Source organism: Egretta garzetta, unplaced genomic scaffold (genome assembly GCF_000687185.1).
Source record: "Egretta garzetta isolate BGI_Z169 unplaced genomic scaffold, ASM68718v1 scaffold539, whole genome shotgun sequence".
Taxonomy (NCBI): Eukaryota; Metazoa; Chordata; class Aves; order Pelecaniformes; family Ardeidae; genus Egretta; species Egretta garzetta.
In genome coordinates, this window is record NW_009260760.1 from 1,644,230 (window position 1) to 1,658,854 (window position 14,625).

General features: G+C 36.6%; 1 protein-coding gene across 1 annotated transcript in view; it reads left to right on the top strand.

Moving 5' to 3' along the window:
* TTN (titin) overlaps window positions 1-14,625 on the top strand; it is a 237,954-nt gene that overhangs the window by 145,936 nt on the left and 77,393 nt on the right. The window contains 28 exon segments of the mRNA XM_035901431.1: window positions 191-333; window positions 2,811-2,934; window positions 3,773-4,039; window positions 4,124-4,221; window positions 4,373-4,541; window positions 4,634-4,900; window positions 4,989-5,255; window positions 5,347-5,625; window positions 5,732-6,140; window positions 6,244-6,368; window positions 6,464-6,730; window positions 7,276-7,545; window positions 7,651-7,953; window positions 8,076-8,378; window positions 8,733-8,920; window positions 9,008-9,122; window positions 9,671-9,955; window positions 10,246-10,397; window positions 10,536-10,683; window positions 10,817-10,994; window positions 11,093-11,214; window positions 11,313-11,600; window positions 11,694-11,990; window positions 12,100-12,286; window positions 12,870-12,985; window positions 13,075-13,374; window positions 13,617-13,916; window positions 14,003-14,108. Of these exon segments, the coding sequence (XP_035757324.1) occupies window positions 191-333; window positions 2,811-2,934; window positions 3,773-4,039; window positions 4,124-4,221; window positions 4,373-4,541; window positions 4,634-4,900; window positions 4,989-5,255; window positions 5,347-5,625; window positions 5,732-6,140; window positions 6,244-6,368; window positions 6,464-6,730; window positions 7,276-7,545; window positions 7,651-7,953; window positions 8,076-8,378; window positions 8,733-8,920; window positions 9,008-9,122; window positions 9,671-9,955; window positions 10,246-10,397; window positions 10,536-10,683; window positions 10,817-10,994; window positions 11,093-11,214; window positions 11,313-11,600; window positions 11,694-11,990; window positions 12,100-12,286; window positions 12,870-12,985; window positions 13,075-13,374; window positions 13,617-13,916; window positions 14,003-14,108 (6,073 nt within the window).

Genomic DNA, 14,625 nt, shown 5'->3' on the forward strand with positions numbered 1-14,625 from the left:
GGAAATTTTAGGTGACCAGCCCTCCCCCTAAAAACCCAGGGTGGCCTCTTCTATTTAGGGAATTTAAAGAGCAGCATTGCGATGTCTGTCTCTCTTGAGGGAAGCCACCATGGAGATTAGTACATAAGGGGAGCAGCTCTCTTTTGGGTAGAAGTGACTAATCTGAAAATTATGTCTTCTCCTTACAAAGCTCGAGTAATTGGCTTGCTGAGACCACTCAAGGATGTAACAGTGACAGCTGGGGAATCAGCAACCTTCGATTGTGAACTCTCGTATGAAGGAATCCCAGTGGAGTGGTTCCTGCAAGGAAAGAAACTGGAGCCCAGTGATAAGGTAAATAAATGAAACTATATTTTTCTTATTTTTTCCTCCTCCTTCCTCTCTTTCAACTCTCTTCCCCTTCTTTCTCATTTACTCTCTGCCACTAGAACTACTAAGGCACAGCAACACAGTAATGCTGCTGCGCCAAATGGTAAATCCTCACTAAATCAGATATAGCATTTTTTTCCCTAGAAATTCCAGTATTCTGGAATACTACAAGTATTTATCATACAAAGGGAAACTAATTTCCAAAATATCAATCATTACAACAGTGATTTTATGCCTGATTCTGTTGGAGACTCAGCCACAGGGGTACTGAATGATTTTTGCTCAGGTTAATTGTAGTTACAGGGAGAGGGTTTTGAAAGGTGCTATCAGGAAATGCTTTTTTTCTCCTGAATGTTGAGTTGCAGTCCAGTTCTGCATATAAGGGGATTAAGAGGATTCAAATTCCATTTCAGGCATTTGTTCTGGCTCTCCAGATAACTTTCTGGCCTGATTTGCTTGTCAAGCACTTCTCACTAGCTATTTTTAACCCTTCATCAAGAGCTGGCTCTTAACTCTGAGATCTGAGCAGCCCGGAATGCAGTCAGTTTAATATTTAAATTTAATGGTAGGAGAAATACATAAAGAAACATAAAGAAATACATTAAGATACATAAAATATAAATTAATATCACTGGTTTCAAGGCTTCTTTTTCATGTACTAGACCTAAGGAAAATAATGCAAATGAAAATAGAAATTGGAAACCTCAGACAAAGCAAAATTCCAAGGCATTACATGACCTAGCAAAGTTTCAGAACCTGTAATAATGTTGTTAATAACACTTTGGCACAGATATTTTTCTTCTAAATATAATTTTAACATATTATTTTCAGGTTTTACTAGATCTGTCTGAGATTCACCACATTTGCTTGAATAAAAATTATTTCATTAAAAAAAAATTATAGAAATAAATAAATAAATAAGATCATGGCAATAGGTCACCCTATTACAGTATTTAAGGACAGATAAACAAAATTGAAACTCAGCAGATGAGACATGTCATAAATCAGAGTAATTACTTCTGAGTCTAGGAATAAAAATGTGGAATAAAAATATGGAATGCTATTGATCAATGCAGAGCAGTGGCTTGATAGTTGTTACTGCCTGGAAACAAAAATATATGTTCAATATTCTGTATAATGGAACATTATTTTGTTCGTATCTGTTTGAAATATCGTTTTAATTACATGAAAAGAAATCTAGATTTTCATTCCATTTTCATATACAGTCAAAACTGTAATTTGACTTTAGTTGAAATCTTATCAAGAAGAAATTCAGGATAAACTATATTTCCTTGATGCATCACTCTCTGCCCATTTAAAATAGCCTCTTGAAACACTTTTACTACCATCTTCAAAAATCAATCTAATCGTTCAAGTGTTTCATTTCACCTGTTTTTAAGTCAAGTCATTATTTTACCTCTGTGGTTGGCATTCAGCTGTACACATATAAACTTTATTAAAGTAACTTCTTTTCTATCTTTATTGCTTCTCTTCGTCGAATATATATTTGGCTTCACCTCAATCACTTTCAGATGAGCATTCACTAGAGCTAGTTTTCAGGGACAACATGATGATCTGGGAGGAAGGACAGCTTCTTAGTTTCTTCCTTCCCTCTGAAGCAAAAGGGACTGCCTTCCCAAAAGCAACAATCTTTTACGTGCCTTTCTTGTCAGAAGCTCACTTTTCCCATTTATTTTTCTAAACCAGCATCTACTACTTGATCACATGCTTCTCTGAAAAAAAAATAAATATAATTCTTCAAAAGCTATGTTAAAATTTATGGCTTGAACAAGTAGCAGCCCTCTTACTGCCTGCGATGCAGGATGCATCCTTGAATCCCCCGGGTCCACTCATAGAGAAAAGGGAAGTTTGTGTAGTAGCCCAATTCAAACTCATGATTACAAAGCAATTTCAGCAACAGACCAATATGGAAATTATGTCTTTAAGCAGAATTTTTTACCAGTCAAATTGGCATTTACAGAAGAGTATATGAGAGGGGTGTCAAACCTCTTTATATCTCTCTAAAAGTTTTTACTTTAGGTGTAGCCAGGAGTAATACCAACTTTTTCCCATAAATTTGCTTATTTTGGTATTTATTAGTATCTGTTCAAAACAATCATGATCTCAAGTCAGCCTCATTTTGAACTTTGATAGTAGACTCAGGTTTTCTGATACAAAGACACAAATACCTTAAAACATGGGGGAACTTAAAATTAGAATTTCTTGTAAGTGAAAGGCCAAACCAGAAATTATTCTCAAAATCCTCAAGGTATTTGTGTCCTGAGCTATATCAAGAATATACAAGAGGAAATTATAAAAATTTCATATAATTTAAACAACCAAACTCCACAAATAACAATAAATAGCAATGCTATTTCATTAAATATTTCATAAATATTTATTGTAGATTTTACAAAGAGTTTTTTTATGTAATTTATAAGGTTATGACACGTGCTGAAGGGAGAGTTCACACACTTATTCTGAGAGACGTCAAGTTAACGGATGCGGGAGAGGTATCACTGACAGCAAAAGATTTCAGAACTCAAGCAAATCTTTTTGTGAAAGGTAAGTCAGTCATTTTAATTAGAGCATAGTCAGCGTTAATGGTCCCCTCATGATTCACCCTGGAATAAGATGTTAATATACACCATATATCAAATTAGTAGGAACATACATGCAATATTGGACTGGTAGATAACTTTCCTGATTAAAAAAGCCACTTAAAATCTTTATGTTTCACAGAAGAACTGAGGAAAGGGGGAAATACTGGAAATGTGTCAGATGTTCATTAGGATTTTCAGGGCTTCATTGTAGACTTGAACATTCAATTGTCCTCAAGATGACCTGCAAATTCTGGCCTTTATGGCTGCTTATGGCTTTTTTCTGTTCTTTGGAGTATCCAAAAACATATGAGACCACAACTACACCATCAGTCAAGAGACATAACATTGACTGTATACCCACTTGCACTGCTTGCAAGTCATGCATGACTAAGAAGTCAAAAAACTGCACAGACTTCTAACTAATTTAGTAATTCAAGGAAAATTAAAAAATCGTTCCTTTGGTTCAGAGTATAACTTCAGAGTCACTGAGATCATAGGGGTATAGTTCAGCTAAAGAAAGCGAGGTGCAAGGTTTTGTGATAATTTGTGATTAAAAACTCCACAGACAAGGATATCATTCAGTCTAATCTTACAATGGGCTGAAAATGAGGGAATTAGATGAATTAACTGAATATGTCTGGGAATTAAAAATAAAAAATAAAACCTTCAGCAGAGACATCTAAGAGCCTTTTCGATTATTCAGTCAAGGAAAATCAGGAAACTGCATGGGACAGTTCTGTACTAGCAGAGGTCTGGCTATAAATTAGATCCTTTCTATCAAATATCTATGTTTCTTTTAGAACCCCCAGTTGAATTCACTAAACCACTTGAGGACCAGACTGTTGAAGAGGAGGCCACTGCAGTACTGGAATGTGAAGTTTCCAGGGAAAATGCAAAAGTTAAATGGTTCAAAAATGGAGAAGAAATTCACAAAACGAAGAAGTACGATATCATTTCTGATGGCAGAGTCAGAAAACTCATTATCCATGGCTGCACACTGGATGATGCAAAAACATATACCTGTGATGCTAAGGATTTTAAGACATCATGTTTTCTCAATGTAGAACGTGAGTAATTTACAATTTTCTACAAAATGTCTAAGTCTCTGTCAGAGACTTTCCTCTACTAAAAATTTCCTTTTTCTCTTTTAGCGATTCGTGTTGAGTTCCTGAAACCCCTAACTGACCTTGAAGTTAAAGAAAAAGAATCTGCTCGGTTTGAATGTGAAATTTCTCGTCCAGGTGTCAAGGTCAATAATAATATTTTTTTATCTGAGTAGCTCTTTCAACTAGAGCTTCTGTTTAAATTGGCAACTTTATTATGTTGTCACAAAAGTACACAACCAAAATCTATGATGAAGATGTTAATATTAATAACCATGTTGATTTGTTCTAAAACAGGTGAAGTGGTTTAAGGATGGCATTGAAATTAGGAAAGGGAAAAAGTATGACATCATTTCCAAAGGTGCAGAACGCATTCTTGTTGTCAGTAAATGTGTCTTTGATGATGAAGCTGAATACGCCTGTGAAGCAAAAACAGCTCGAACTTCAGGCTTACTTACAGTGATAGGTAAACACAGTGTTTTAGAAAATAATCTATGAATAAGAAAAAATGTGATTTTGATGAAAAGCTTTAATCATCTTTCTAAATTCCTGTTGCAGAGGAAGAGGCTGTTTTCACAAAAAATCTTCCTGATCTTGAAGTAAATGAAAATGACACTGTAAAATTCATCTGTGAAGTTTCAAAGCCTAATGCTGAAGTTGCTTGGTTTAAAGGAGATGAGGAGGTGCCTGATGGTGGTAGATTTGAACACATTTCTGATGGCCGAAAGAGAATTCTTCTCATACGTAATGCTCATCCTGAAGATGCTGGCAAATATACTTGCAAGCTCCCAAGCTCTAGTACCTCAGGAAAACTTACTGTACATGGTAAGAGAGTTACTTTGGTGGCCTTGTTTTCTGTAAAAAAAAAAAAAAAAATAAAATCTTATATATCTACAAAACTGTTTTCTTTCAGAACTTGCAGCAGAATTTCTTACCAGACCACAAAATCTTGAGGTGCTTGAAGGAGACAAAGCTGAATTTGTCTGTTCTGTATCCAAAGAGGCAATTGCAGTACAGTGGCTGAGGGGTGACACAGTCCTGGAGGCTGGTGATAAGTACGACATCATTTCAGATGGCAAAAAGAGAACACTTGTGGTTAAAGACTCTATTCTAGGAGACGCGGGAAAGTATACTGTCATGGTTGGTGAAGCTAAAGCTACGGCACGCTTAACAGTGATTGGTAAGTTTTATTTCATGAATATGCAGGTGCATATTTTGATGTATTCCTTATAGCACATGATGTCCTATTTCTTCTATTTTCTTAATTTCAGAAAAACTCAGGATTATAACTCCCCTTAAGGACCAAGAAGTTAATGAGGGTCAAGAAATTATCTTCAACTGTGAAGTCAATAAAGAAGGTGCCAAAGAGAAGTGGTACAAAAATGATGAGGCAATATTTGATAGTGCAAAATACATTATTGTCCAGAAGGATTTAGTCTACACTCTCAGAATCAGAGATGCACAGTTGAAAGATCAAGCAACCTATACCATTTCACTGTCAAACCAGAGGCATGAACATGTCAAAAGTTCTGCTGCCTTAACAGTATTAGGTAAATAACTTGCACTGTATTAAATTTATTTCATCATCTTACATTCAGTTTCACATCAGGATCATGAGGATGTAAATTAATCACTTTGGGTTTTTTGTCTTAACAGAGGAGGATCTCAGAATAGTTGAGCCTCTTGAAGACATTGAGACCATGGAAAAGAAAACTGTCACATTCTGGTGCAAAGTCAACCGCCTTAATGCAACCCTCAAATGGACAAAGAATGGTGAAGAGATCACATTCAACAAACGCATTTTGTACAAAATTGATAAATACAAACACTCACTCATCATTAAAGACTGTGGGTTTATAGATGAAGGTGAATACACTGTTACTGCTGGACAAGACAAATCTGTCGCAGAGCTTCTCATCACAGAAGCACCAGCAGACTTCATTGAACATCTCCGGGACCAGACCGTCACTGAATTTGATGATGCTGTCTTTACATGCCAGCTTTCCAAAGAGAAAGCCAGTGTAAGATGGTACAGAAATGGAAGAGAAATCAAAGAAGGCAAAAAGTGTGTACATTTCATTATGCTTGTTAATATGCTAAACATGATTGCTTTACTTTGTTGCTTTGTCTGGAAACTAAAATACTACTTACTTTCTTCTCCCATAAAGATACCAGTTTGAAAAGGATGGAAATCTGCACAGATTAATCATAAAAGACTGTAGACTAGATGATGAGTGTGAATATTCCTGTGGAGTGGATGACAGGAAATCTAGGGCAAGACTTTTTGTTGAAGGTATGAGTAAAATTGAATAGGATTTATTTCTTCGCTATTTAGTAATAATAGAAACAATACACAAATAACACCAAATGATTTTACATTTATTTCAGAAATCCCTGTTGAGATCATCCGACCACCACAAGATATTTATGAAGCTCCTGGTGCAGATGTCATTTTCACGGCAGAGCTGAACAAAGATGGTGTGGAGGTCAAGTGGTTGAGAAACAACATGATTATTGTCCAAGGTGACAAACATCAGATGATGAGTGAAGGAAAGGTCCACAGGCTGCAGGTGTGTGAGATAAAGCCACGGGACCAAGGGGAATACAGATTTATTGCCAAAGATAAGGAAGCTAGAGCTAAGCTTGAATTAGCTGGTAAGTTGTTTGCATTTTATTTCTTTTATAAAATCTTAGATTAGTGAATTAACTATTTAACTAAATTGAATTTTGTTCTTTCAAATAATTTAATTAAAATGAATACACAGTCAGGCTGAGACAAGTGTACCATGCTGATCCAACTGTTGAGGAAAATACAGGCCACTTTTCAGTGTCTATACCAAAGAGCATGAATTGAGCTTAAAGGAGACAGAACCTGTTCATTAGGTCACTGCAGAAAATTATTTGGCCTACTCATTTCAGTCATATAAGACATTTAATTCCTAATTTGTCTATTTTACAGGATCAGACCAATAAAAATATTAAATTAATGCTCAAAAAGGAACTCCCTCCTCCCTGATTTTACAGGAGGACACAGTACATACCAATCAGCCTGAGTTTCTTTCTCTGGAGCAATCCAATGAGTACATGAAGGATTTGCTCAGAATTCACACAATTTTTCTGTGTTAGCTTCTTTGCTGAGTACACAAATATATCAATTTTTTTATATATATGTACTTACTTGTTACACTGATCTTCCTTAGCTGCACCTAGAATCAAGACTGGTGATCAAAACCTTGTGGTTGATGTTGGGAAGCCTTTAACTATGACTGTTCCATATGATGCCTACCCAAGAGCAGAAGCTGAATGGTTGAAAGGGGAAGAAAGTCTGCCCACAACAACTGTTGATACAACAACTGACTGCACTACCTTCAAAATTTATGAAGCAAAGAAATCAGATAAGGGAAGGTACAAGGTTATACTTCGAAACAAACATGGCCAGGCAGAAGCATTCATCAATGTAGAGGTCATTGGTAAGTACTCCCATTACTAAAACCTTGCTTACATTTATTTAAGCCAGAGGGGAAACGAAAAAAAAAAAGATACAACACCCTAAAATATTGTCATATCTTTGTTAGATGTTCCGGGTCCAGTTAGAAACTTGGAAGTCACTGAAACTTATGATGGTGAAGTTGGCCTCGCCTGGCAAGAACCAGAAACTGATGGTGGAAGTAAAATAATAGGCTACGTCATTGAAAGACGTGATATCAAGCGTAAAACCTGGATTATGGCCACTGATCGTGCTGAAAACTGTGAATACACTGTTACTGGACTTCAAAAAGGAGGAGTTGAGTACCTCTTCCGAGTTAGTGCTCGGAACAGAGTGGGCACGGGTGAGCCAGTGGAAACAGAGAGACCTGTGGAAGCTAGGAGCAAATTTGGTGAGCAGAAGTTATGAAAAACTCAGTGTTTGATGACAGTGTAAGAAAAGCAGTACAAACTCTAAGAATAGGTAAAAAACACATACCTTGTTTTTCCTTTTTCTCCCTAAAATAAAATGCAGAAGTTCCTGGTCCTCCTCAAAATGTAGAAGTTACGGATGTGAACAGGTTTGGAGCTACACTTACCTGGGAACCACCTGAGTATGATGGAGGATCTCCAATTACTGGCTATGTTGTTGAACTGCGTAACAGAGCGTCCATCAAATGGGAGCCAACTATGACCACCGGAGCTGATGAACTCTCAGCTGTCCTGACTGATGTTGTGGAAAATGAAGAATATTTCTTCAGAGTAAGAGCTCAAAACATGGTTGGAGTTGGCAAACCAAGTCCTGCTACACGTGCAGTAAAAATTATGGACCCAATTGGTAAGTATGGAAGCATTGATTATGATTGCATTATAAGACAAGGACATTTTGGCTCTTTATATATTATGCGCGCTGGAAAGTTCAACTAAAAAACATGTGCTGCAAACACCATGTACAGTTAAATTTTTCCTACTTTTGTCCTTCAAATATATCAGAAGTACCTTGCTACCATTTGGTTTAGTAAGAACTCCAAATATTTTTGCTCTGAAATTAGGATCCAACCTCAATTTAAAAAACTGGTTTAGAAAAAGCTATGCAAATTTAAAAAGAGTACTTTAAGGTATAGACAGCTGACATGCAGAACCATACCCCTTTATCAGTTGCAAAAATGTACTCCTCTCAAATTATTTTCAGAGAGACCAAGTCCTCCCATTAACCTTGACCATTCAGATCAAACTAAGTCATCAGTGCAGCTCACATGGGAACCTCCTCTCAAAGATGGAGGAAGTCCAGTCCTAGGCTATATTGTTGAAAGGCAAGAAGAAGGAACAGACAAGTGGATTCGCTGTAACCCCAAACTAGTACCTGCTCTTACTTTTAAGGTAAGATGTTCTGTTCATCAACAAAGTACTCAAAATGTGTAGATCATCTTTAATATGAGTTACTAATTTATTATTTGTGCTTTTTAGGTAACTGGATTGAAACCAGGATCCAGTTATTACTACAGAGTCTCAGCAGAAAATGCAGCTGGTGTGTCTGACCCAGCAGAGGCTATTGGGCCATTAACTGCAGATGACACTTTTGGTAAGCCATGTGCTATTTATTGAAGATAATTAATCAGATAAGGCATGCAATTAAATGCATCTTGTAGGTAATATGTATATTTTTCACCAGATAACTGTGATGCCAACTAGTATAAAGAGCCTTAGACCTTTGAGATTCTGAGCTATTTCTCCTCCATTATGAATTCTGAAGATAATTAACTTTACTATTAAGTAGAAACCTATTAGGTTGCCTGAAAAGCAAGGCATGACCTTTCATCTCCTGACCTAGCTTTGTGGAAGGTGGGAGGTAACAGAAGGAGAGAAAGGCAGAGAAGATATAAAAATTAAAAATCAAAACAATACACAGTTTTTACATTAAAGAGTAAATTTGATCTCCTATTTGATAATGCTAAGATGCCTTATCGTCTCACATATTTCTAAAAGCTGTTTAGCCAGGAGAGATAGGTCTAGACAGCTCCAACCTGCAGGTTGAGATACAGTCAGAATCAGCCTCTCAATACAGATATCATTAGCCACATTCAGAACTTCTGGAAATATTTCAACAAATCCATTTTCCACTTTTTCCAGTTGGACCCACAATGGACCTAAGTGCTTTTAAAGATGGGCTGGAAGTTATTGTTCCTGAGCCAATCAAGATCCGTGTTCCTATCACTGGATACCCTGTACCAACTGCCACATGGTCTTTTGGTGACCAAGTCTTAGAAGAGGGTGGTCGTGTAACAATGAAGACCACTGCCTCCTTTGCAGAACTTGTAATTACTCCAAGTGAACGTCCAGACAAGGGAATTTATTCCTTAACATTAGAAAACCCTGTGTCATCTGTTTCTGGAGAAATTGATGTTAATGTCATTGGTAAGTGGGCATGTATATATTCTAGCAATGACATTCCATATTTGTCTTGCTAAAATCTAATTAGGTTAATAATGTGAAATCACAACCTTCAGTAAACCAAGTTTATTAAAATGTAACTAAAAATTAGAAATCCATCCTCAAAAAAACCTCTTTTCTGATTTTCCATATGCAACTTTGCTGTTTAAGGAAGGATGACTAAAAAGAGTAAGTCTTCTGGCAGATAGATTACATAGATATAATCTGTCAAACTCCAATTACAAAATAATTAATACTATTTCTGTAATTTCTAGCTCGTCCAAGTGCACCAAGAGAACTTAAAGTTTTAGACATAATTAAGAACACAGTACAGCTATCATGGGAACCTCCAGAAGATGATGGTGGAAGTCCAGTTACTGGCTATATAATTGAAAAACGTGAAGTAAGCCGGAAAACATGGAACAAAGTAAGTTCATTCTTTCTCATTTTAATTTCTATTTGCCATATTGTTTCCACATGTGCTACTGGAATTTTGTTTCTTATTTTGCTAATTGCTCTTTGGAAATAAATTTTAGAAACACATTGGAGCCTTTCTTCCCTTTAGGTTATGGATCATGTTGTTGACCAAGAGTTCACTGTACCTGACCTCATCCAAGGAAAAGAATATTTATTTAGAGTTTCTGCATGCAATAAATGTGGCCCAGGAGAACCTGCATATATTGATGAACCTGTAAATATGTCAGCACCAGCAAGTGAGTCAACTGTTTCACATTGTTGCTGGTTTTCTGTTTCTGAAATCTTGCTGATTTTCTTCAAAATAAGATATGAAAAAAAATCTTCCTTAGACTGGTTTCTAAGACCCCATGTGTTTTTAATTTTTCATAGCGGTGCCCGATCCACCAGAGAATGTTAAATGGAGAAATCCAACATCAAAAGGAATCTTCCTAACATGGGAGCCTCCCAAATATGATGGTGGTGCCCGCATTAAGGGTTATCTGGTAGAAAAATCCCAGCGTGGCACAGACAAGTGGGAGATATGTGGGGAGCCCGTTGTTGAAACAAAGTAAGTAAATTAACATCAGAAGGTATACCCTTTCAACTAACTGAGCCATTCTCACCACTTTAAATATTTGGATTTTTTTTTTTTTTTTTTACAAACAGAATGGAAGTGACAAAACTCAAGGAAGGAGAGTGGTATTCATATCGGGTTAAGGCTTTGAACAGAATAGGAGCTAGCAAGCCAAGTAAGCCAACAGATGATATCCAGGCCATTGATGCAAAAGGTAATTACTTCAATCACTGAATCACAATAGCTGCTTTATTTTTACCAGTCTCTGAAATACCATTTCTGTAACTATGTTTTTATTCTCTCCTAAATCAGAGGCTCCAGAAATTTTCTTAGATGTGAAGCTTCTTGCTGGACTTACCGTGAAAGCTGGAACTAAAATTGAGTTGCCAGCTAAAGTAACTGGAAAACCTGAGCCCCAGATTACTTGGACCAAGGCTGACAAAATTTTGAGACCTGATGACAGAATCACCATTGAAACCAAACCTAATCATTCTACAGTCACTATTACAGACAGCAAGAGGAGTGACAGTGGAACCTATATTATAGAAGCTGTAAATTCTAGTGGACGTGCTACTGCTGTTGTTGAAGTTAATGTTCTTGGTATGCATGTATTTTATGTTGTTTATAAAAATCATTGGTAATGTACTGAGGTATGCAAGCAGAAGATTGACACTTACATCTTGTCCTCTACAGATAAACCTGGCCCGCCAGCTGCATTTGATGTATCAGAAATCACAAATGAATCCTGCCTTCTGACATGGAATCCTCCACGAGATGATGGGGGTTCTAAAATTACCAACTATGTCCTTGAGAAAAGAGCTACAGACAGTGAAATATGGCACAAGTTGTCATCAACTATTAAGGATACAAATTTCAGAGCCACCAATTTAACTCCTCATAAAGAATATGTGTTCCGAGTCAGTGCTGAGAACATGTATGGTATTGGGGAGCCAGCACAGTGTAGCCCCATCATTGCAAAATATTCATTTGGTTAGTGAATTAAATTAATGTTAAATTTTTTCAATATTTTAACAGGAGAAAAAGAAACATGTGTATGATGGTTTTGGTTTTTGTTTTTTTAATTTATTCATTTATATAGATCCACCAGGCCCTCCAACAGGTCTCAAACCTACAGAGATCACTAAAGATTCAGTCACCTTAACATGGAATGAACCAGATGAAGATGGTGGCAGCCCCATAACTGGCTACTGGGTTGAAAGATATGATCCTGAGCAAGATAAATGGATAAAATGCAATAAAATGCCAGTAAAAGATACAACATTCAAGTAAGACTATACTCAGTTTACTCTGAAATAGGCCCCAGAGGCATAACAATGTAACACTAGCCCTTAAACAAGTTTTACATTGTCCTTACTCTTTTTTCCTTGCTTCCATAAGTTTAGATCCAACTAACGTCTGGTGGCATACTTTTTGATAATCAGTTTTAAAGAAGAATGGCTTTACAAAGAGACAATCATATTTTTAAAAAAAAAATGTTATACTTAATAATTTCTGTTCTATGTGATTATACATAAGACATTCTAAAATGGCAGACATAGCCATCTCAATTATCAATTTGCCAAAAGCCTGGGGTTTTTTCTCCCGATACAGGTATTAACTAACAACCATGGAACATGCAAAAATGCAAGACGGCTCTCAAAACACTGGTTTCTGTGTCATGGTGCACCATTCTGCTGTTGACAATATACCTGTTTTGTATGTTCACTGTTTCATAAAACATCACTAGCAGTAATTTGGGTATTTTCAGATTTTCCAAGTAAACTGTAGTATGAAGAGTAGAAAGAATAATGTTTTAGGCATGAGTTAATGTGTAGATTTCATTTAATCAAACTTAATTTTTATTTCCAGGGTTAAAGGTCTTACAAATAAGAAGAAATATAAGTTCCGTGTCTTGGCAGAGAATCTTGCAGGACCTGGAAAACCAAGCAAGGAAACAGAACCAATCTTAGTGAAAGACCCAATCGGTACAATAAACATATTTGTAATAGTTTAATTTAACAATAAAAAAATTCTTTGTTTTCAATCATATAATTAATACTGAATTCCTGTCTAGATCCACCATGGCCTCCTGGAAAGCCAACTGTGAAAGATGTTGGCAAGACATCGTTATTCCTGAACTGGACAAAGCCAGAACATGATGGAGGGGCAAAGATCGAATCTTATGTCATTGAACTATTAAAGACTGGAACAGACGAGTGGGTGAGAGTAGCTGAAGGAGTTCCCACAACTGAACACTTCCTCAAAGGGCTTATGGAGAAACAAGAATACTCATTCCGTGTAAGAGCTGTGAACAAGGCTGGCGAGAGTGAGCCCAGTGAACCCAGTGATCCTGTGCTGTGCAAGGAGAGGCTTTGTGAGTATTGTTTCAGAATATGCTTCTACTGCAAATACAGTGTCTCTGTCTTTAAAAAAGCCGCATATCTGCCTGTGTCTGTAGGTACCAAGTGAACACTTGGAAGGCTTATGAAATATTAGAATCTGCCCTGCTTCAGCCAAGAAAATACAAAGTTTTAACAGTTTTGGTGTATTCTCTGTCTTCCAAGATCTTCGATGGGAATACACTAACCTGTTTTACTTTCATTTTCTATTTTACAGATCCTCCTTCACCACCTCGGTGGCTTGAGGTTATTAATATTACTAAAAACACAGCAGACCTTAAATGGACAGTACCAGAAAAAGATGGTGGTTCCCCAATTACCAACTATATTGTTGAAAAGAGAGATGTAAGGCGAAAAGGCTGGCAGACAGTTGATACAACAGTGAAAGATACCAAGTACACAGTGAGCCCACTGACTGAAGGGTCATTGTATGTGTTCCGCGTGGCTGCAGAAAATGCCATTGGACAGAGTGACTATTGTGAAATTGAAGATTCAGTGCTTGCCAAAGATACTTTCAGTAAGTTTTGCTTACTGTATGATCAGTAGAAACAGCTCACATGTAATGGATTCCTAATCTTCTAATACGTGTATTTTTTTCTTTAGCAACCCCTGGGCCTCCATATGCTCTTACGATAGTTGAAGTGACAAAAGGTCATGTTGATTTGAAATGGGAACCACCTAAAAATGATGGTGGCAGACCAATTCAAAGGTAAACTAATTTTGTGTAGTGTTTCCTGTAGATGAAGATCTTTTCATGAATGAAGACATTTCTCTCAAAATGTTTAAATTTTAAATGGACATGTTTTATACAAAAAAGAGGTGGATGGATGTAAAAGAGAAGCCATGTGGCCAAAGCAAATAAAGGTTTAATTTTAAAATATGGAAATTGTACAAATATAGATAACCTAACGTGCATGAACAATGAATGTGTGTCAACATCCTCAAAACAGCATCTAATGAAATCAGATTAAATTGAACTGTATATATAAAAAAAAAAAAATTAATGCAACCATAGTCTCCAGTTCCTCCAGAGCTGTAGCCACTTAGACTCATCTGCCAAGTAATACTGTTACATTTTCCTTCTGTCTTAGTTTCTTGTTCAAACTGTGTACACTCAGCTAAGGTGAAGCCTCATCTCTTTTCTGTTCTCTTCTTTATCACACTTTTCAAACAGACTGTTTTAATCCTTTGAGTTGCTTCTAGCTAGTCCTTTTCTTTGGTTTCTA